The sequence below is a fragment of the Anser anser genome (assembly GCF_964211835.1).
Source record: "Anser anser genome assembly, chromosome: 5".
NCBI lineage: Eukaryota > Metazoa > Chordata > Aves > Anseriformes > Anatidae > Anser > Anser anser.
In genome coordinates, this window is record NC_139725.1 from 45,192,199 (window position 1) to 45,208,813 (window position 16,615).

Sequence of the window (16,615 nt, forward strand, 5' to 3'; positions counted from 1 at the left end):
TTTTCTTTACAATCCAGTTGATCAATGTCAATTTTTTTTGATGTTTTACTCTCCTGAAGCCACCCCTTTGCATTAGTAAAAGTGGCTTTATGACATAATCCTATCCTTTGACCAGTGAAAAGAGAAGGGTTTTTAATGGGCTAAAGCTTGACAGGTACTGAGATCTGAATTGATAGTAGAAAAATTGCCACATATTAAAGCGTTATCTGTAGTTTAAAATGGGTCTGACTCTAGAGCTCAAATTTCTGACTGAATCAAAGGTCCTCCAGAGTTTTGATGTATGAGTGGATGTGGAAGTATGAGGTTCAGGTTCAGCTGTTCTTGCTTTCAGGATAATCTTTATTATTAATAAGTCTTAGGCAGTACATTTCCATGCTGTATTTCTACCCTGCAGTCTTCATAAACACTACCAAGAATGAATCTACTTCTTTGTTGTCTGTCATTTCTGGCCAGGACTCAATGTAAGATACAATGTGAAGGAAATGTCTAGCAATAATGTTATTCACCCCCTTCACTAGGACGACAGTTAACGATCTTCAACACCCAGGCGCAAATAGCCATAGGAGGGAAGGACAGAGGGCGTCTCTTCCAAGGCCAGCTCTCCGGTCTCTATTACAATGGCTTGAAAGTGCTGAACATGGCAGCAGAGAACAACCCCAACATTAAAATCAATGGAAGTGTCCGACTAGTTGGGGAAGTCCCTTCCATCTTGGGAACAACACCCACAACCTCCGTACCACCAGAAATGTCTACTACCGTCATGGAAACCACAACTACAATGGCCACCACTACAACCCGAAAAAATCGTTCACCACCCAGCATCCAGGTGAGTCAGTTTGTCTTCTGTGTTTCCTTGGGTTCTTAGCCTCTTGTTTTGCTGCTCACTTTTAAGTTCACTGGAGCCATGTTCTCTGAACGATGCTCCATATAACTTATTTTAATAATATTGTGAAAGATAAATCATCACAAAATGTGCTGCCCTCTTGTGCTGGTGATCAAACTAGTTGAATTATTATTGTACATGTATGTAATAGCATAATAACAACTGGTTTTGCTCCTGTTCTAGTCCAACCCCATTTAGGTAAGTAAGATTACTCCAGTGGAAATGAGAACAAGGTTTTAACTGTTTCTGTGGTTGGATATGCTGTGAAATGTATTGCTAAGTGAGTTACAAAGCCTTATGGGGGGTTGGTGTATGGTTATTTATTATTACCATAATATGTACTGCTGCAACAGTGAAGTTCATAATGGAGAGAAAATGGAGCATTACTTCCAGGTTGAGCCATTTTTCATTTTCCTTTTATAGCGTTCCCTTAGAAAATTTTAAGGGAACGCTATCAAGATCAGTTTCTTACAAAATGTAGTTGTTTCAACATGGAGCAGTTCCAACATTTTTGGTAAAACTCATTCCTACAAAAAGTGAATTTCAGATGTTCTAGTTTAATTATGCCAACGTAGCATTTTCAGTCCTAAAAACGTAGTGGTTTTGGAACCACTTGTGTGGAAGCCAGACTATGGTATTGATTAGAAATGAACACCTTAAATCGTCTCTTCTTGTGTGTGCAGGTAAAAGAATAAGGCGAATAACCAATTCTAAGCAGTGGATTAGAATTTGGAAATTGTTTCAGTAGTGTACTGTCATGTTACCAACTAGGATAAAATATTTGTTTTACGATCTTTATTTACATCAGAACTTCAACAAACAGGAATAACATGCTTTCATTGATACCTATGTACACTGGTTGAGACACTAGCTAGGGATTATTGGTCAGAGAGGGCCTTCACTAAATCCCCAGAGAACGGTGTATTTTTGTCTATTTAGAGGAAATGCGTAAATGATTCCATCGCCTTCCATGAAACCATTTCTGTTGCTTGAGACAGAAAAGCATAATGAAATAAAGGACTTTGAAATCTGGAATCATGCAGGTCGCATGCTTGCTTTCTAACTGATGAAGCCTGCTTCAGAAGACTTAATAGTTACTGTGTGTGTTTCTGTATATATGGCCATTCTCTTTATTTTTAATCTAGCATTGTTAGTCACTAAGGATAAGAAAATACAAATATCCTCCTCTTAACTGTGTAGGAGGTGAGGCCACACCCAGAGCACTGTGTCCAGTTCTGGGCTCCCCAGTACAAAAGAAATATGGAGCTACTGGAGAGAGTCCAGAAACGGGCCTCAAAGATAATTAAGGAACTGGAGCAACTCTCCTATAAGTAAAGGCTGAGAGCTGGAACCGTTCATCCTGGAGAAGACAAGGCTCAGGGGGATCATCTAATCAATGTGTACAAACACCTGCAAGGAAGAATATAACAAAAAGAGCCAGGCTCTTTTCAGTAGTGCCCAGTGGCAGGACAAGAGGCAGTGGGCACAAACTGAAACACAGAAGGTTCCATCTAAGCATCATGAAACACTTTCTCACTGTGAGGGTGACGGAGCACTGGCAGAGGTTGCCAAGAGTCTCCCTTCTTGGAGATAGTCAAAAGCTGTCTAGACATGGTCCTGGGCAGCCTGCTCTAGGGGACCCTGCTTGAGCCGGGGGTAGGGCCAGGAGACCTCCAGAGGTCCCTTCTAACCTCAACTGCTCTGCAGTCCTGTGAGGTACTTCTTACTGCAGTAGAATTCACAGCTATTAGAGTAATTAATTCTAAGCCAAGGTTTAGCATTGCCCCAGCCCCTTTGACACTAAATCCAGTTGGTAGCAGGACTGGGATTAGTTGAACTACTAGCCTCAAACATCCAATAAGTGATTTATAAAGTTTCAGCCAAATGAGGGGAAATTAACCCTGATTTCATCACTGTTTGTCATAAATTGTAAAAGAATTACAGTTCCTTGTCCTCAGTAGCTTGCTCTAATTTTAGAGAAAATCTTTGTACAATTACATCTCCAGAAGAATAAATTCTGTGGTCCAGATCCTGCTCTCGTTACTGTAGTTTGTTGGAGATTTTCTATAATTTTTAAAGGCAGCAGAACTGTGTTTAGCTATAGGGAGTAACAGAGAGTAGCACTGGACCTTTGTGGTCTGGATGAAGCTGGAAATCACCCTGCCTTACTTGATGAGGAAGTCTTCCAGAAAGCTTCCTGCCAAAGCTACAAGACAGTTCACTGGGACTGTAAAGACCACTATGCGCTGAAAGCGCAACAAGAAGATTTAATAAGGTGTCAAAGTGCTTCTAAAAACATGGTTAGAGCAATGATTTCCTGGATACACATGCACCACAACAAATGGCCTCATCTCAGATGATATTAAAGCAATAACTCTTTGACACTTCATGCTGCCCACTGAAAGAAAGATAAAAGTCAATATGTACCTCCATTACAACTTTCTGCATTTCAATAGCAGGCCATTTTATTGCTGCCGCAGCACAGATGGCTCTCCTTTCTTCCTTACTCTTGGTAGAATTTGATTCTGTCAGCTTAAGTTGCATTATTTGTACAGTAAAAGTTAGAAGAAATTGTCTTTTTCCGTTTTGGCAGTATCTCCAGCTGTGTTTTTGAGATGCCGAATGGTTATCTTGCTAGTGTTAGACAGCACCATTGTCAGGCCTGCTTACAACTTTAGATCTAAGTGGTAGAAAAATCTAATAGAACAAGTTTGTTCTTTGGGGAACGTAAAATATAGCCACCTAAGGCTATGCACAGTACAAATACAGTTAGTTATTACCTTGCTTCAGCTTTCTCTTCTCTTTCTCTTCTCAGAAGTAAACAATTTTTCTTCACTTTCAAGACCATTCACAGTTTAGCCTCTTCCTTTCCCATTCTGATCAGCACATGATTAGAGCATTTTTATTTTTTTTGCTCGCTTGTTAAATTTGATCATAAGAATCTTTCTACTTCCTGTTACCATCCACAAAGCAAGATCAGGTTATGCTTCCAATGCCATTGAAATCCTCCTTCAATCATATGATGCATGCACAAAGTTGTCAGTCATCAGGTTGATGATGTTCTAAGGCAGCTGTTTATTGAGCTGATCTATACCACCATATTTTTCATCTTCATATTCTCAGTTTGTATCCATGTGTGATATCTTGTTTTATACTTAAATCGCACACGTTGGGGGTTCAAAATGTACTGTTTATTCTGTATGTGGACACTACTCAGCACGGAATGATGGTAGTCCATTGCAGAAATACCAACTATGTTACAAAGAAAAGTAAAGCATCTAATGTATAATGGCAAGAATCAGGATAGAGAATTATTATTTTAATGTATTAAAACAGTCTTTGCTATTTGTATTATTCATTTTCATAGGTAAGTAATTAAAACTCCTCCTTGTTGAAATGCACATAAAGCTTGTGCAGAATTCTGTGTCTGTCATCCCAAAGTGATACAGAATCCAGGGGAACTTCAGTAGGGTTTAGATCTTACACATCACTTGTCTGCGTAAAAGAGCATGGTAACTGCAAAGATTTCTTCTGTTTGTAATGTACACCAGGATACCTCCTACAATTAGTTAGCTTGGATACTATCAGAAGTGTTTTAGAGCACAGTTAGGCTAAAATAGCTGGGAAAATGAAATGCTCTAAAATACACAGTATTTGCATTGACCAGTGACATGCTTTTCAATTTGTCAAGATCCCAAATATGAGATATAGTCTTGGACAAACATCCAGAGCAAAACAAAGTGAGAGAATGTTATTGGAAATATCACATGGCGATTGTATGACTATAGCTTCATTATGCTTCAAAATTTATATTTAATAATTAATTTAATAATTTAAATTTATTTTTGCAAGGCAGTGAAACTCAGATCAGTGGAGGACAAGCAGGATTTGAGTGAGAAAAGGGTGAGAAGTATGCCTGTATAGTAGTAAAGTCTCTGATAGAAATGTCTGTAATTCAAATATCCTTCAGGGTGGCCCTGAAGGAAGATAAAAAGAGCTGACCTTTTTCTGTTAACTGAAAATGAGACAGAAAAACTACTGTTTATTTCAGTGAATTCAAAACAGGGATTGTGCTGTGCTGTCCCTGAATAGAAATGGTTATTTGACTTTTTTACACATGGTTTATGCCTGGATTCAGGCATGGTCTATACACAAGTGACATGCGTTGTATTAAATCACTGCTGGCAATCTCTGCTGGCCCTGACATACCAAACTCTTCTGTAATAATAACACCTTCTCTGGGACTTCGGCTTCTGCCTTATGAAGGCCACAAAGACAAGCCATTAGCTCTTGCGTATGGTTAAGTAGCATGCCATGCAGGCTGTTACTAAATGAGTTATTAAAGTACTGTGTCATGTATTCTTTCAGGACAGCCATGTGTCTAGGAGGGCTGCTTCATTAGCAGTTTTTAAAGGTCCTAGGATTCCGTGTGTCCATATTTCTTTATTTAAAACACAGTTTCAATTATTAGTTAAGTAGCTCCATGATTTCTGTGTTTGGGAGACTTGTCTGAAAATGGGTTAGTGACATTTATTTCTTCTGCTTCTATGGCAGCTGCTTATATGCTCAGAATTTCTTCAGTAAGCTGCTGCCCAAAGCATTTTAGATGTCATATGCTCTCAGGTGGCAATGTCTGTCCAGCTCACAGCTGAGCTATTCAGTTTTCAAATGATTTGTGTAAAGATACCTTTGAAGTCAGTTACTAAGTCAAGGTAGTCTGGAAAAGCGTGAATGGTGACACATAAGTCTTTCATCCAAAACACCTTCAATTCAGAGCATCCAAGATACATTCCAGATGATGTATGGACCCTTCAGATCTGCTCCTGATAAGCTTCTAGTATCTCTGCCCCATGGCATTGAATGGCTATGGTCACAAGACCAGAACCACGGATAGTTTTCTGTGGAAAAGAGATCAGGACCCTTCTGGGAGGATAGGTGGATTATGTTGTCCATGAGGAACAAGAAAATGTTTACTCTGTCACAGATCCAGTGCATGTCGCAATTTCTTGATCTTAAAGATGGGGATAATGATGCTTGCCAAACTGTTCAAACTGTAGCTTAGAGCTTAAAAGAATAAATTACTTGTGGATGTTATCAGCTATTATTGTAAAGCCGTGGAATGATGGTGTACGTTATATAATATGCAGAATGATTTTATGTAGAGTAGAAGAGGGTATCTGCCCATTATCAATATAGAGTCCAGCTCACTGGCATGGCTCAGAATAAGGTTCTCAACCTTTTGTTTTAACCATTGGGCTTTCCAGCCTTTTAACTTTATTTTAGATGGAGGTTCCAATAATCTTGATTAATGTCTTTCCATAATGTGCAGCTCCAGGCTAAATCCTTTCTTGCTGTGTATCTCACAAAGGAAAATAGCACAGAAGATTTGTCAGTCTAATTAGACTTTCACTGTCAGCAAAGACAGATATAGTTGTGTCACTCTTGGCCTTGCCTAGGTACTTTCTTTTACTCTCATAGATAATAATTTGGGGGAGGGGGGTGGGGGGCAGAAATTGGCCTTTAATTTACTTTTTGCTTCTTATAAGTCACTAGTGACATTTTCATCCCAGACTGCAAAGCTCTAATGAAAAAAGAGCTTTTGATGAGTCTGCTTTAAAGATGGACTTCGTTGGCCTATTGGTGCTGCTGAGAATTATGAAGTCTGGCTTTCATCTCTCCCTTTCTGCTTCTTCCTGAACCGTTTTTTCTTAAAGAGACCAGAACATCCAACTTGTACCTTCTTTCAGAGTAGAATCTTTTCTCTTGCCCTATAGTTCTTTTGAGTGAGATCATGGATTTGCATTGTTGCAGACAAATCCACAAAATGACACTTGCCTATTCAATGTCACATCTATTCTGAAGAGATGTGGTGATTAGGTGGTAATGTTGTTCTGGGGAGGGGATGTAAATTATATTTATTGATGTAGTGATCGGGATGCTCAGATTACCTGTAAAGCTCAAATAATCTAAAACACAATCCGGTATGTTCATTATTTCATTCACTTTCTGCAGAAGATACATATGCTGCACTTCTGTAACCAGAAGCTCAATCCAAAAAGAGAACATGATTTTACTGTACTATTATCCATGTGATCAGACGAGGGGAAATGACTTCAAGTTGCACCAGGGGAGGTTTACGTTGGATATTAGGAGAAATTTATTTACTGAAAAAGTTGTGCAGCGTTGGAATAGGCTGCCCAGCGAAGTGGTTGAATCACCGTGCCTGGAGGTCTTCAAGAAATATGTAGATTTAGAGCTTACCACTACTAGCTTAAAGGTTGGACTAGATGATTTATAAGTCTTTTCCAACCTGAATGGTTCCATGATTCTATGAATATTCTTGAGTTACCTATGCTCCCAAGTGCTGACAAGTACCCCCATGATGGGAATAAGCTTTGTTCTCTATTTCTCCTAAGCCCAATAGTAATACATACCACTGCATTTGTAAAACAGCTCGTGCACATCCTGGGTTATGCTGTCAACTGTTTATGTTATCAGCAGTGATATATGAATGTTAAACTTGGAAACCATTGTGAGCAACAAATGGAGACAACTTTTGCATGACTCTGGGAAGGGACTTGCTTGAATGTGTGTAGCAAACTCAGTGTCACAAGTTGATGCAGACTATGGTTTCTCAATATGTAGCTTACTTTTGGATAACCTGTTTTCATGTAGTGGCTTTGTAATGTCGCTTCAGCCACTTCTATGGGTGTACTGTTGAGATCTACATTTTCTTTCTACTTTTTCAGGCTAATAGTTCACCAAGGGCCCAAATCAGCTGATTGATTTGTACAAGGATTGAGTTTACATTGCCTTTAATCTGCATATCTGAACAATCATTTGGGACTTGCAGCAAAATCTCATCTGGTGTTTTTGAAACATATACCCAGTTCTGTTGTACTGTGAATTTTTGAAATGAAAACTTGGCCTACCATATAAAGATGGGGCCTGGTCTTGCACTTTTCTAGTAATTTCAGCTCTTTTTTTAGTTTTTCTCTGGTAATTTTTTTTATCTTGATCAAGAACTACTTGAAATATTTCCTTGATTTCAGGTGACCAAAAAGCACACCATTTTCTGTAATAAAATGGTAGGAAGCTGGAATAACAGCTGTAGTAAACTGATAATGACCTTCTTCAGACAGGCAGACATTAATTTCGCAGAAAGTACTCTTAATAACATCAGCATGTACTTTTTTTTTCAAGGCGCAATATCCCTTTGTGTACTTAGACATGTCATTTGCCCTGCCAGAAAGGTTTTTTTTAAGTCACATTGTTTTCAAAATCTGATTAATACAATACTCAGGAACTAAAGCTACTGTAGTTGACCATACATTTGATCACAAGCCAAATGAAAGGATAGAAAAAATTATGTTGTACTAGGGTGGTTGTTCAGCAACAATATGTGGTAAAGACTTCCAATACTGCAAAAGCAACTGCTTAGAAATAAATGAAGTAGAATCAATGGTTATAGCTCAAATACAGTTGTAGAACTGGATCACATTTTGTTAGAGTGTATCTGCTTTGCTTGCTTGCTGTATATATACTTCAGGGAAATGCCTAGAAGCTGCAGACATTGCCAGAATGCTTCCAGATCATATAGTTCCATGGGTTTTTTTGCTTGTTTGGTTGTGTTTTTGTTTGTTTGTCTTTGCAAGGCTGGCTGAGGGGTGGGAAGGTACCTCTTACTTTTCTAGCTTATCTTTGGATGAATATGCAGAAGTTAGAAACGCATCTAAGCTGTTGTGACAGAACCACTTTCTGAAACCACCTAATTAATGCCTTGGATTTTCTGTGGAATGATAGTGTTGTTAATCAGCAAAAACATAAGGGATTCTGCTAGTTTCATCCGTAGGATGAGTTGTCACTGATTTGCAAGATACGTCTGTCATGGTAAGTCTTATAAAAGTAGCTGTTAAGAAGCCAAGCTATGTTACTACCAATCCTTTCTCTCCTCCCTTAGATAGTGTGTGAGCCACTGGTATGTCGTTCATTTTGATGGCAAAATTACTTCTATTATAATGTCAAAGATAAGAATTTGTTTTCAAAAATTTTTCTACAGAAAAATAAAGACAAAGTGGTGAGGACTTGGATTCCAGTTCTCTTGGTATTGTGTGGGATGCAGATGCCCCTGTTGTGCTTTCTAATAGTATGGTTTTGGAGAAAAATTGGTCTTTTGTCTCTTTGCTCTTACTGCTCTGAAATTTTCCACTGTATCTGTGCTGTCTCTTTTGCTGTGTCTGTGATTGGGTGTGCTAAAAGAAATGTTGTGGGTAAGGACAATTCTAGGCATACCAGTAGTTTATTAGGAGGCATGTACCAGAGAGTAGGGAATGTTAGGAATGGTCTATTGGCTAAATGTATGAAAGTGAGTAGAGAAAGGATGAATACTGAGGTGTAGAAAAGAAAGCTATGTCCAGGGGACAAGATACATCTATCTTGTAGAGATACTGGAAGGAAACATCATGACTTAAAGATGGAGAATGACATGCCTAGAAATGGTGGAGTTGTGCTTTTAGCTATTCTGTTTTGGATAAACAAAGATTTGGAGGAGAAACTCCTACCCATATGGCTTAGCAGCCACTCTTCTACTTTTTAATTTCTGCTTTGTACCACTCTCCATCTTCCTTAGGGATAAAGGGAAGTCCTTTTTGCCAAGTTGGCAGGAACTTATTTCGGTAGAAGGACTGTTGGCAGTGAGCTCTGAGGAACCACAGCTTCTTCCATAGCAGCTCAGCGTCGTGCTGAGTTGAACTGTCACACACTTGTATTAAGACCATATGAAAAGCACATCTTCCCCTCACCTGCAACAGCTGTGTTCCAGGAACTGTGTTGGAGCAGGAAAACTCTTTCTTAGTGTATAAAGAGGTCAGGTAAGGAGAAAAAACAACTAAATGTTGTTGTCTTCTAATATTCAAGCAAAGCCATCAGTGCCTAAGCCATATACAGATATTTGCTCAGATAGTTTGAATTCAACTTGATCATAGTGTCCTTTTTTTTTTTTTTTTCTGAAAGATGACCTCCAATGAAGCTGTAAGGACATGAATGATTTTAATCTGTGGTAACAATGGAGAACCAGTCCTGACCGACTCTAACAGCATAAATATACAAACTGACAGATAATCCTGCTACCTCCCTCCCTGCTGCCTGAGCACGCACACACGCACTCAGTAGCACACAGCAAAATTCAAATTGGTCTTTATCTTTTATCTGTTGGCCCAGTGATTAATGTGGCTCTTGCTGGGAGACTAATCAAATGAGGGGAAATATGGAGAAAGAAATATGTATTTCTTAGACTATTGTTATCAGTGTTATCATTATTCCTTTAATTTATTTTCCTCCTGTTAGAAGAGCTTAATGTACTGACACAGCAGGAGAGGTGAGAGCAGATTTGATGGCAGGAAGATGAATGGGACAGACCACAGCAAGTGGAATTTTGCAGGAAGGTGGTGAGCTGCTGAGCTACTTTGGCATTTTACCTAGAAAACCAAGAGACTGTAGTGGGCTGAACAGAGTCCTGAACCAGGCACTACTGTTTTCTAAGCCCATCTCTTTCACTCGAGAGTTGTTGACAAGCCTCCTCCCTAAATTGTTCTTTAGTTTCCCTCTATAGTGAAATAAGGATGCATTGGTCCTTGTTCTGTCTCGCAGCGAAGTTTACAGGCACTATACTGGTAGTATGGGTAATAATTTGAAAATTCCCCCGAGTGTTGTATTCACCCTCCTGCCTCCTTGGCACTGTTGTTTCATAGTGGTGCTATGACCCTGTAGTTCCAGCTTTGATCCTACAGATCTGTACAGCATAGAGCAGAAAAATTTTTCTGTGCTGTGGTAAAAACAAAACTGGATGTTTTAATTAGGTATTACTTAGATTTTAGTAGGACATCTGTCTTCTAAGTAAGTAGGAATGGATTTTAATTGTCTTGCTTCTTCAGGATCTTAAGAAAGCAGACTTTAAGAATGAGCTATGTCCCAAACCAGGTATGGGTATTAAACTCTAGCACTATGTATAATTTTTGCTATGATACTGAATAGCTTTGCTATATGCTTTCTGTAAGCTTCATATACGGTAATTAAAAGGTCATACTTTATTTTGGTTTCCCTTCAAAAGAGTAAAGCAGAAAGGAGCACCTATAATAACAATTAGACTTGTTTGGGTTAGGGTTCATGTTTCCTTTCTTCTTATCTCAGCATTGTGGCTGTTTTAGCAAGTGTGACCACTCATTTTTCCAAATATATTCTTGCTGTGCCGATGGACATCAAAAAAGAAATTAGACAAATAGAATGACTCTGTAGCTCTACTATAGGAGCATATTTTTGTATGATCAGTGCTTTTTGTTTTGTTACTCTTCTCTGTGGGTGTATTGGCATAATGCTGTCTGTCTTCACAGGGTAGACTTAAAACTTGCAAATGTGTTTAGGGTACAGATCTTAAGCACAATCATCTTAGCTTCCAATTTAGGCTGCAGTTAACCCAGTTGTTCTCTGTTAAATCAATGCTCTCTCTTTGTATTAACATATACATTAACACGTGGGTATCTAGTGCCCGTGTTTGTTTCATTGTGGGGGACATAACCTCATTAGAGACATTTATAGAAAAACAAATGAAAACTGATTCTGTACACCTGGTATATGCGACTCCTTCACTCATTCTAGTCCCATATATGTCTCCCAGTTTACATATACTACCTAAGCTGTCACTGCCTAATTCATTGCCCTTTAGTCCGTCACACTTTAAACTGTACTTGCATGACGAACCAATGTTGTCTTTAAGCTGGTGAGCAATGGTGGTTCAGGTGACTACTGTTGTCACCTGCTTGTCTTATCTTGAAATTTAGGAATCTCTGGGAATTAAATTCAGAAACGTAGATATGCTGTGCAGATCTGAATATACAGCCTACACATCTGGAATCCCTGAAGGAATTCAGCTTTACCAGCACCAGAGAAGGACCTGTGCAACACAGCTTATGAGCTTCCTCAAAGAGCCCTGCCCTGTGAAAGAGTTGTGTGGGGGTGCTGGGGACACCAGGTAGGATTTCCAGCTGCTCAACATGGATAAGGGTGCCAAGGTGGAAAGGGCAGAGAAAGATGGGAGGAAAAAGGAGGGGCTTGTATGTTGTGTGCTGTGTGGAGGAGACTTGTGTGTTGTGTGTATGGCTCAGAAAGAACAACTGCGGTGGGAGCCTCTCCTGTAGAGGACTTCTTCCCCCACCTCACATCTGACTAATTGAGAGGCATTGTTGCTTGCCTGAAGATGAATAATTCTTTGGTGCTCAGATGGCTGATTACACATTGTCCTTCTGTTTGTGGACTCAAGCATAGCAGAGAAATTTCTGGTTGTTTGGCTGTAGCAGTTGTTACCCTGGCAAGAAGCAAGCACCACTTACAATCTGCTGTGAAAAGGCTTGGTGTCTCTCAGGCTGCCTCTCAGCTAATGTGTGATGCTCGTAAGTTGTTTGTTTTGTCCTTTCTTAACTTAAGCCATGGAAATGGTGTTAGCTCCTGCTCCCTGTGCTTCCTGGGGGAGGCAAGGAAGAAGTTGTAAAGGAGGGCAAGGGCCTGGATGTGGATTACTAAGGAGCACAGTCTGCAATATTTGCCTTTGCCTTAGGAGATGCTGTAGCAATTGGAGTGAGTTGCAGCTCTGCAGTCTGTGTGTTGCTCTTTTTATGACAGTTTGTTGTACAGTACCTACGAGGTCCCTGGATAAGGTTCTGAGTCCGAATTGCCTCTCATTTCCATGTCAGATTTTCTTTGGGGGGACCTGGAAATCTTTTCTGCTGCAACTCTTGGCAGGAATTTATGCTCTCCTGCTTACTATTGCAGGGATGAAGACTAGGCATCAGAGGCTGCCAGAGGATTAGGAAGTTAAATGGCACCAGAGCTTCTGCTGGGAGGGGAGAAATAGGGTGAAAGGAGGGCAGTGTAATCACCTTCCATCAGAGAATTGCAGATGAAACAGACCAGAGGGTGTAAATAACAGTTTTACAACACCAAGAATCATTTTAGAGGCCGAGGGAGGGCATGGCACAGACTGGCTGTCCCTCTGCTTCTGTCAGGCTTGGTCACTTTGAATTTATTGACTGTTTTTCTTCTATACAAACCCCATTTAATGACAGCAGTAGCTGAAGGTCAGGAGCATTTGGGGATTTTTTGTTGTTTGTTTTAACTTCTTTTTTTTTTCCTGTTGTTAGCTGTTCTTCCCTTGCCTTTTTTTTTTTTTTTTCCTTTTGAAGCTGAGAGGCAACTTCTGTGGTGACAATGACAGGTGACAGTGGTTAGACAGAATCATACCCTATTTCTTGCAATGGGGCATTATGGAGAAGATAAGAGGAGTAATTAATATCATCCATGGATACAGCTAAGCTCTATCTTTCAAGTTACATTTGCAGTACCTGTCATGTGTATTGCCTTGTCATCTGTGAGTCTTTCAGCAGCACCTACCTGCAGTGGTCTATAAATTCAGACTAAGATTCTGAGGAGAAAAAGTGAATTATTAACTCAAAACACCTATGTACTTTTACCAAGAAATCAGAAATTCACTTGTTATGTCTCTTTAAGCCAGAAATCATTTCTTTCTATCAGTAAATTTTATTGATCTGACAAATTCCTTTTACTGTAGAACTGTATGTTGAGTGTAGGCTTTAGAAAACACAACTTTCAGGCTTTTTTGAGATGTATGGATAAAAATTATGGTAAAAAACACAATATGAATTTTGGTTTCAAAATTGTCAAAGGTATCGGAGGTCATGAATGGCCATGCTCATTGTTCCTAGAAGCCAATTTTCTTTAATGAAAACCTCCATGTAAGAAAAGCAGGTGACCAGTTCTAAAAGCTATAGAATAACAGGAAAGATATTTCTGTTTGTGAAAATTGCTATTCCTTCTGAAAACACCAAGCAATATTTTAGCAAAAAGTTCACATAACTGAAAAAGAGTATACTCATAAGCACTTGTTACTGAAACTTGTTCATATATACCCTGAAAGAGATATGGATCAGTTAAACATGGACTCTTCTATAACTCTGGCATGGAGTCCATAGTGGGACTGTTTTTTTTCTGGTCACTGTTTATAATGATTGCTATCTAACAGGATCATGTTGTTCCGGATGCTGTTTCTGCTCCATTTTAATGCATCTGGCCTGATTCTTGTTTGCACAGAGCAGTGAAATTTGGGCTTTAACCTATATGGCAACATCAGTGAAGCCAGTTTTAACTTGAATGACCTTCTTTGGCATCAAACCACATGCAGGTATTCATATGGTCATGCAGTCATTACTGGTTATAGACCCAGCTTTTACTTTCCCTCTTGCGTGTAATTTAGGGAAACTTGTAATTCAGTTGATGCCTTTGACATAGCACCAGGTAGAGGGAGTTGTCTAAAGCAATCCCTGTAGCCAAATCTGTCTGGGTAGGGCTGTGATTCTTTGTTCTGTAGCAAAGGAAATGAGTGGACTTCAGATCCCCTTGACTGAAGGCTTCAGTCTCTGGGAGAGATGATCTGGCACCTATTGGAGCACTGTGTATACATGCTAGCAGTAATGAAAACAGAAATTTACAAAATATATTTCCAAAGCACCATATAGACTGAATCTGAGGATTGTTTTTGTCATCATAGCTACATAGCTAATTGTAGGATAGAACCTAGTTATTGTTTAATAGTGCACAACTGAAGCAGCAGTGGTTTCAGGTGGCAGCTAAAGATGCCATGAAGCAAAAAAACGTAAAGAAACAGCATATAATTAACCCAGTTTTTGTGGCCTCAGGACACCACCCCTAAATCACATTTTTTTTTAATAAAAAAAAGGTTGTTGAATAGTCAAATGATCTCACTAAGACTGTTTTCTCACCTCAGCAATGGCCCCTTCCAACATGCAAAATTACATGCACTGATTAGACAATCCTTCCTATAGCACTGCATTTCATGGTGGTGTTTGTGTATCTTCTTAACCTGTGCAAGCAGTTTTTTTCCACTGAGACAGCAAGTAAATTCTTTTTTTGGTTGGTTGGTTGGATTTGTTTTTTTTTTGTCATCCAAGAAAAGGCAGGTAGATCTGGACAACAGTGAAGCAGTGTCCAAACCAGATCTGAATTAACTCATTATAGGCAGTGGAAAGCATTCCCCATATTAATTTGCCACACTGCTTATTGAGAAGCAGGGGATGTTAGCTCAGGCAAACGACTTCACATGTGACTCCAGATTGACATGATTTTATTGCTATGTGGTTATATTGCATGTGTTTTCAGAGGCAGAGCTGGGATTCAAGATTGGCACGAGTACCCAGTGCAAGTGGCCAGCTTCAGTAGCAGAATCAGAGAGACAGCAAAATGTAAATGTCTGGGACTCGAAGACTTCCCTTACTGAATTTTGCAGTTTAACAGGTCATAATTCATACGTCTCCATCCACCCCTTTAAGCTGCCTCCTGGCAGACCTGGCAGAGCAGGAGGACATAACGCTTGTGCCTGAGCTGCCGCTTCAGGTCACCCAGGCTGTGCTCCATGCCAGCCCCTTCAGATGAGCAGCTTACCCGGTGTGCTGGCTCCTGAAATGGAGCCGAGGAGGCACAGGCACACATTCCTCCTGGTTGCCCTTGCTGCAGAGGCAGTAACCTCTGACTGGTGGGTGAAGCAGAGAGCTAGGGATGCTAACATCTTAAATTACTGCTGCAAGAGCCAAAAATAATGTCTGTCAGAACTTTTTGTTATAAACAAGGCTATTTCTTAATCTGGCGAGCTTTTTCAATGCGTTTGCAATGAATGCTTTGTTGAAGCTTCTCTGCATAGTGCTAAGTGGAGATACGTATCCAAAGCTTTCAATGGGACACAGTACGTGCTTCAACAGAATATCCTTTTTCCTAGGTGTATTCACCTAATAACTTATTTCTGGGCTGCTGTTCCTTCTGTGACAGCTCTGCCACTTTGAAATCCGTCTTAAACCAGTGAAAGATTTTCATTAGCTGTCGAGGGTTTTCATTAAAATGTTCTGTGGCTTTGGCCTCATACACGGAGATCTCTCTCCCTGTGTTGGCATCCCATGAGAATGGTTTATTCATTGCTCCTTCTGCACCAGGCTAAAATCTTACGGCTTCTGAGGGATTTCTTTCTCTTTAAAAAAGAAAAGTCAAGTGAGCCTAATTATTTCCCTGCCCAGGAGTGCGATGTTTCTTATTAAAATACACCTCAAGTGGCATACCTGCATGGTCCTCTCACTAAGGCTGAGCTGCTTGCTGCGCTGTTCAAGGCTTTTGTAAAAAGATGAGCTCACATGTGCTTTCCAGTCCTTACTGTGTTGTCTTTATCTTCAGACCTGGAAAACATATCAAAGAAAAACCATTCATGTCAAACTCTGGATTTTTTCTTCTAAATTTAAAAAGGATTTCTGAGATGTGGAGCACTTCTGAATGACCTCCGCTGTGCTTTCTGAAGCTGCTCTGCTGTGGAGCATTTACGTGCTGTCAGTGGCAGCTGTCTCTCCCCAAAGAATTCGCAGTAGCATTGTTAGACTGCCAGGGCTCTGACTTAACCTTTCCTGTCTCAGCCTGCGTCTTTTTTTCTCCCCCTCTTTTTTTTTTTTCTTCTTCTCCAATCTTGTGCCATTACATCACATCACACTTTCTCCTTTCTTACGCAGATCTACCACAACCCCCCAATGCTTCTTCCGTGCTTCCACATTCTGTTTATTATAATCTCAACAGAATACAAACCTTATCCACTGATATAAACTCACTGACATG

The 16,615-nt window shown here is 39.8% G+C and overlaps 1 protein-coding gene across 11 annotated transcripts in view; it reads left to right on the top strand.

Annotated features, from left to right (window-relative positions):
• NRXN3 (neurexin 3) overlaps nt 1-16,615 on the top strand; it is a 940,418-nt gene that overhangs the window by 830,283 nt on the left and 93,520 nt on the right. For all 11 annotated transcript variants that reach the window (XM_083837468.1, XM_083837465.1, XM_083837469.1 and 8 more), the window contains one exon: nt 519-826. In XM_083837468.1, the coding sequence (XP_083693594.1) occupies nt 519-826 (308 nt within the window). The remainder of the gene's footprint in view (nt 1-518; nt 827-16,615) is intronic.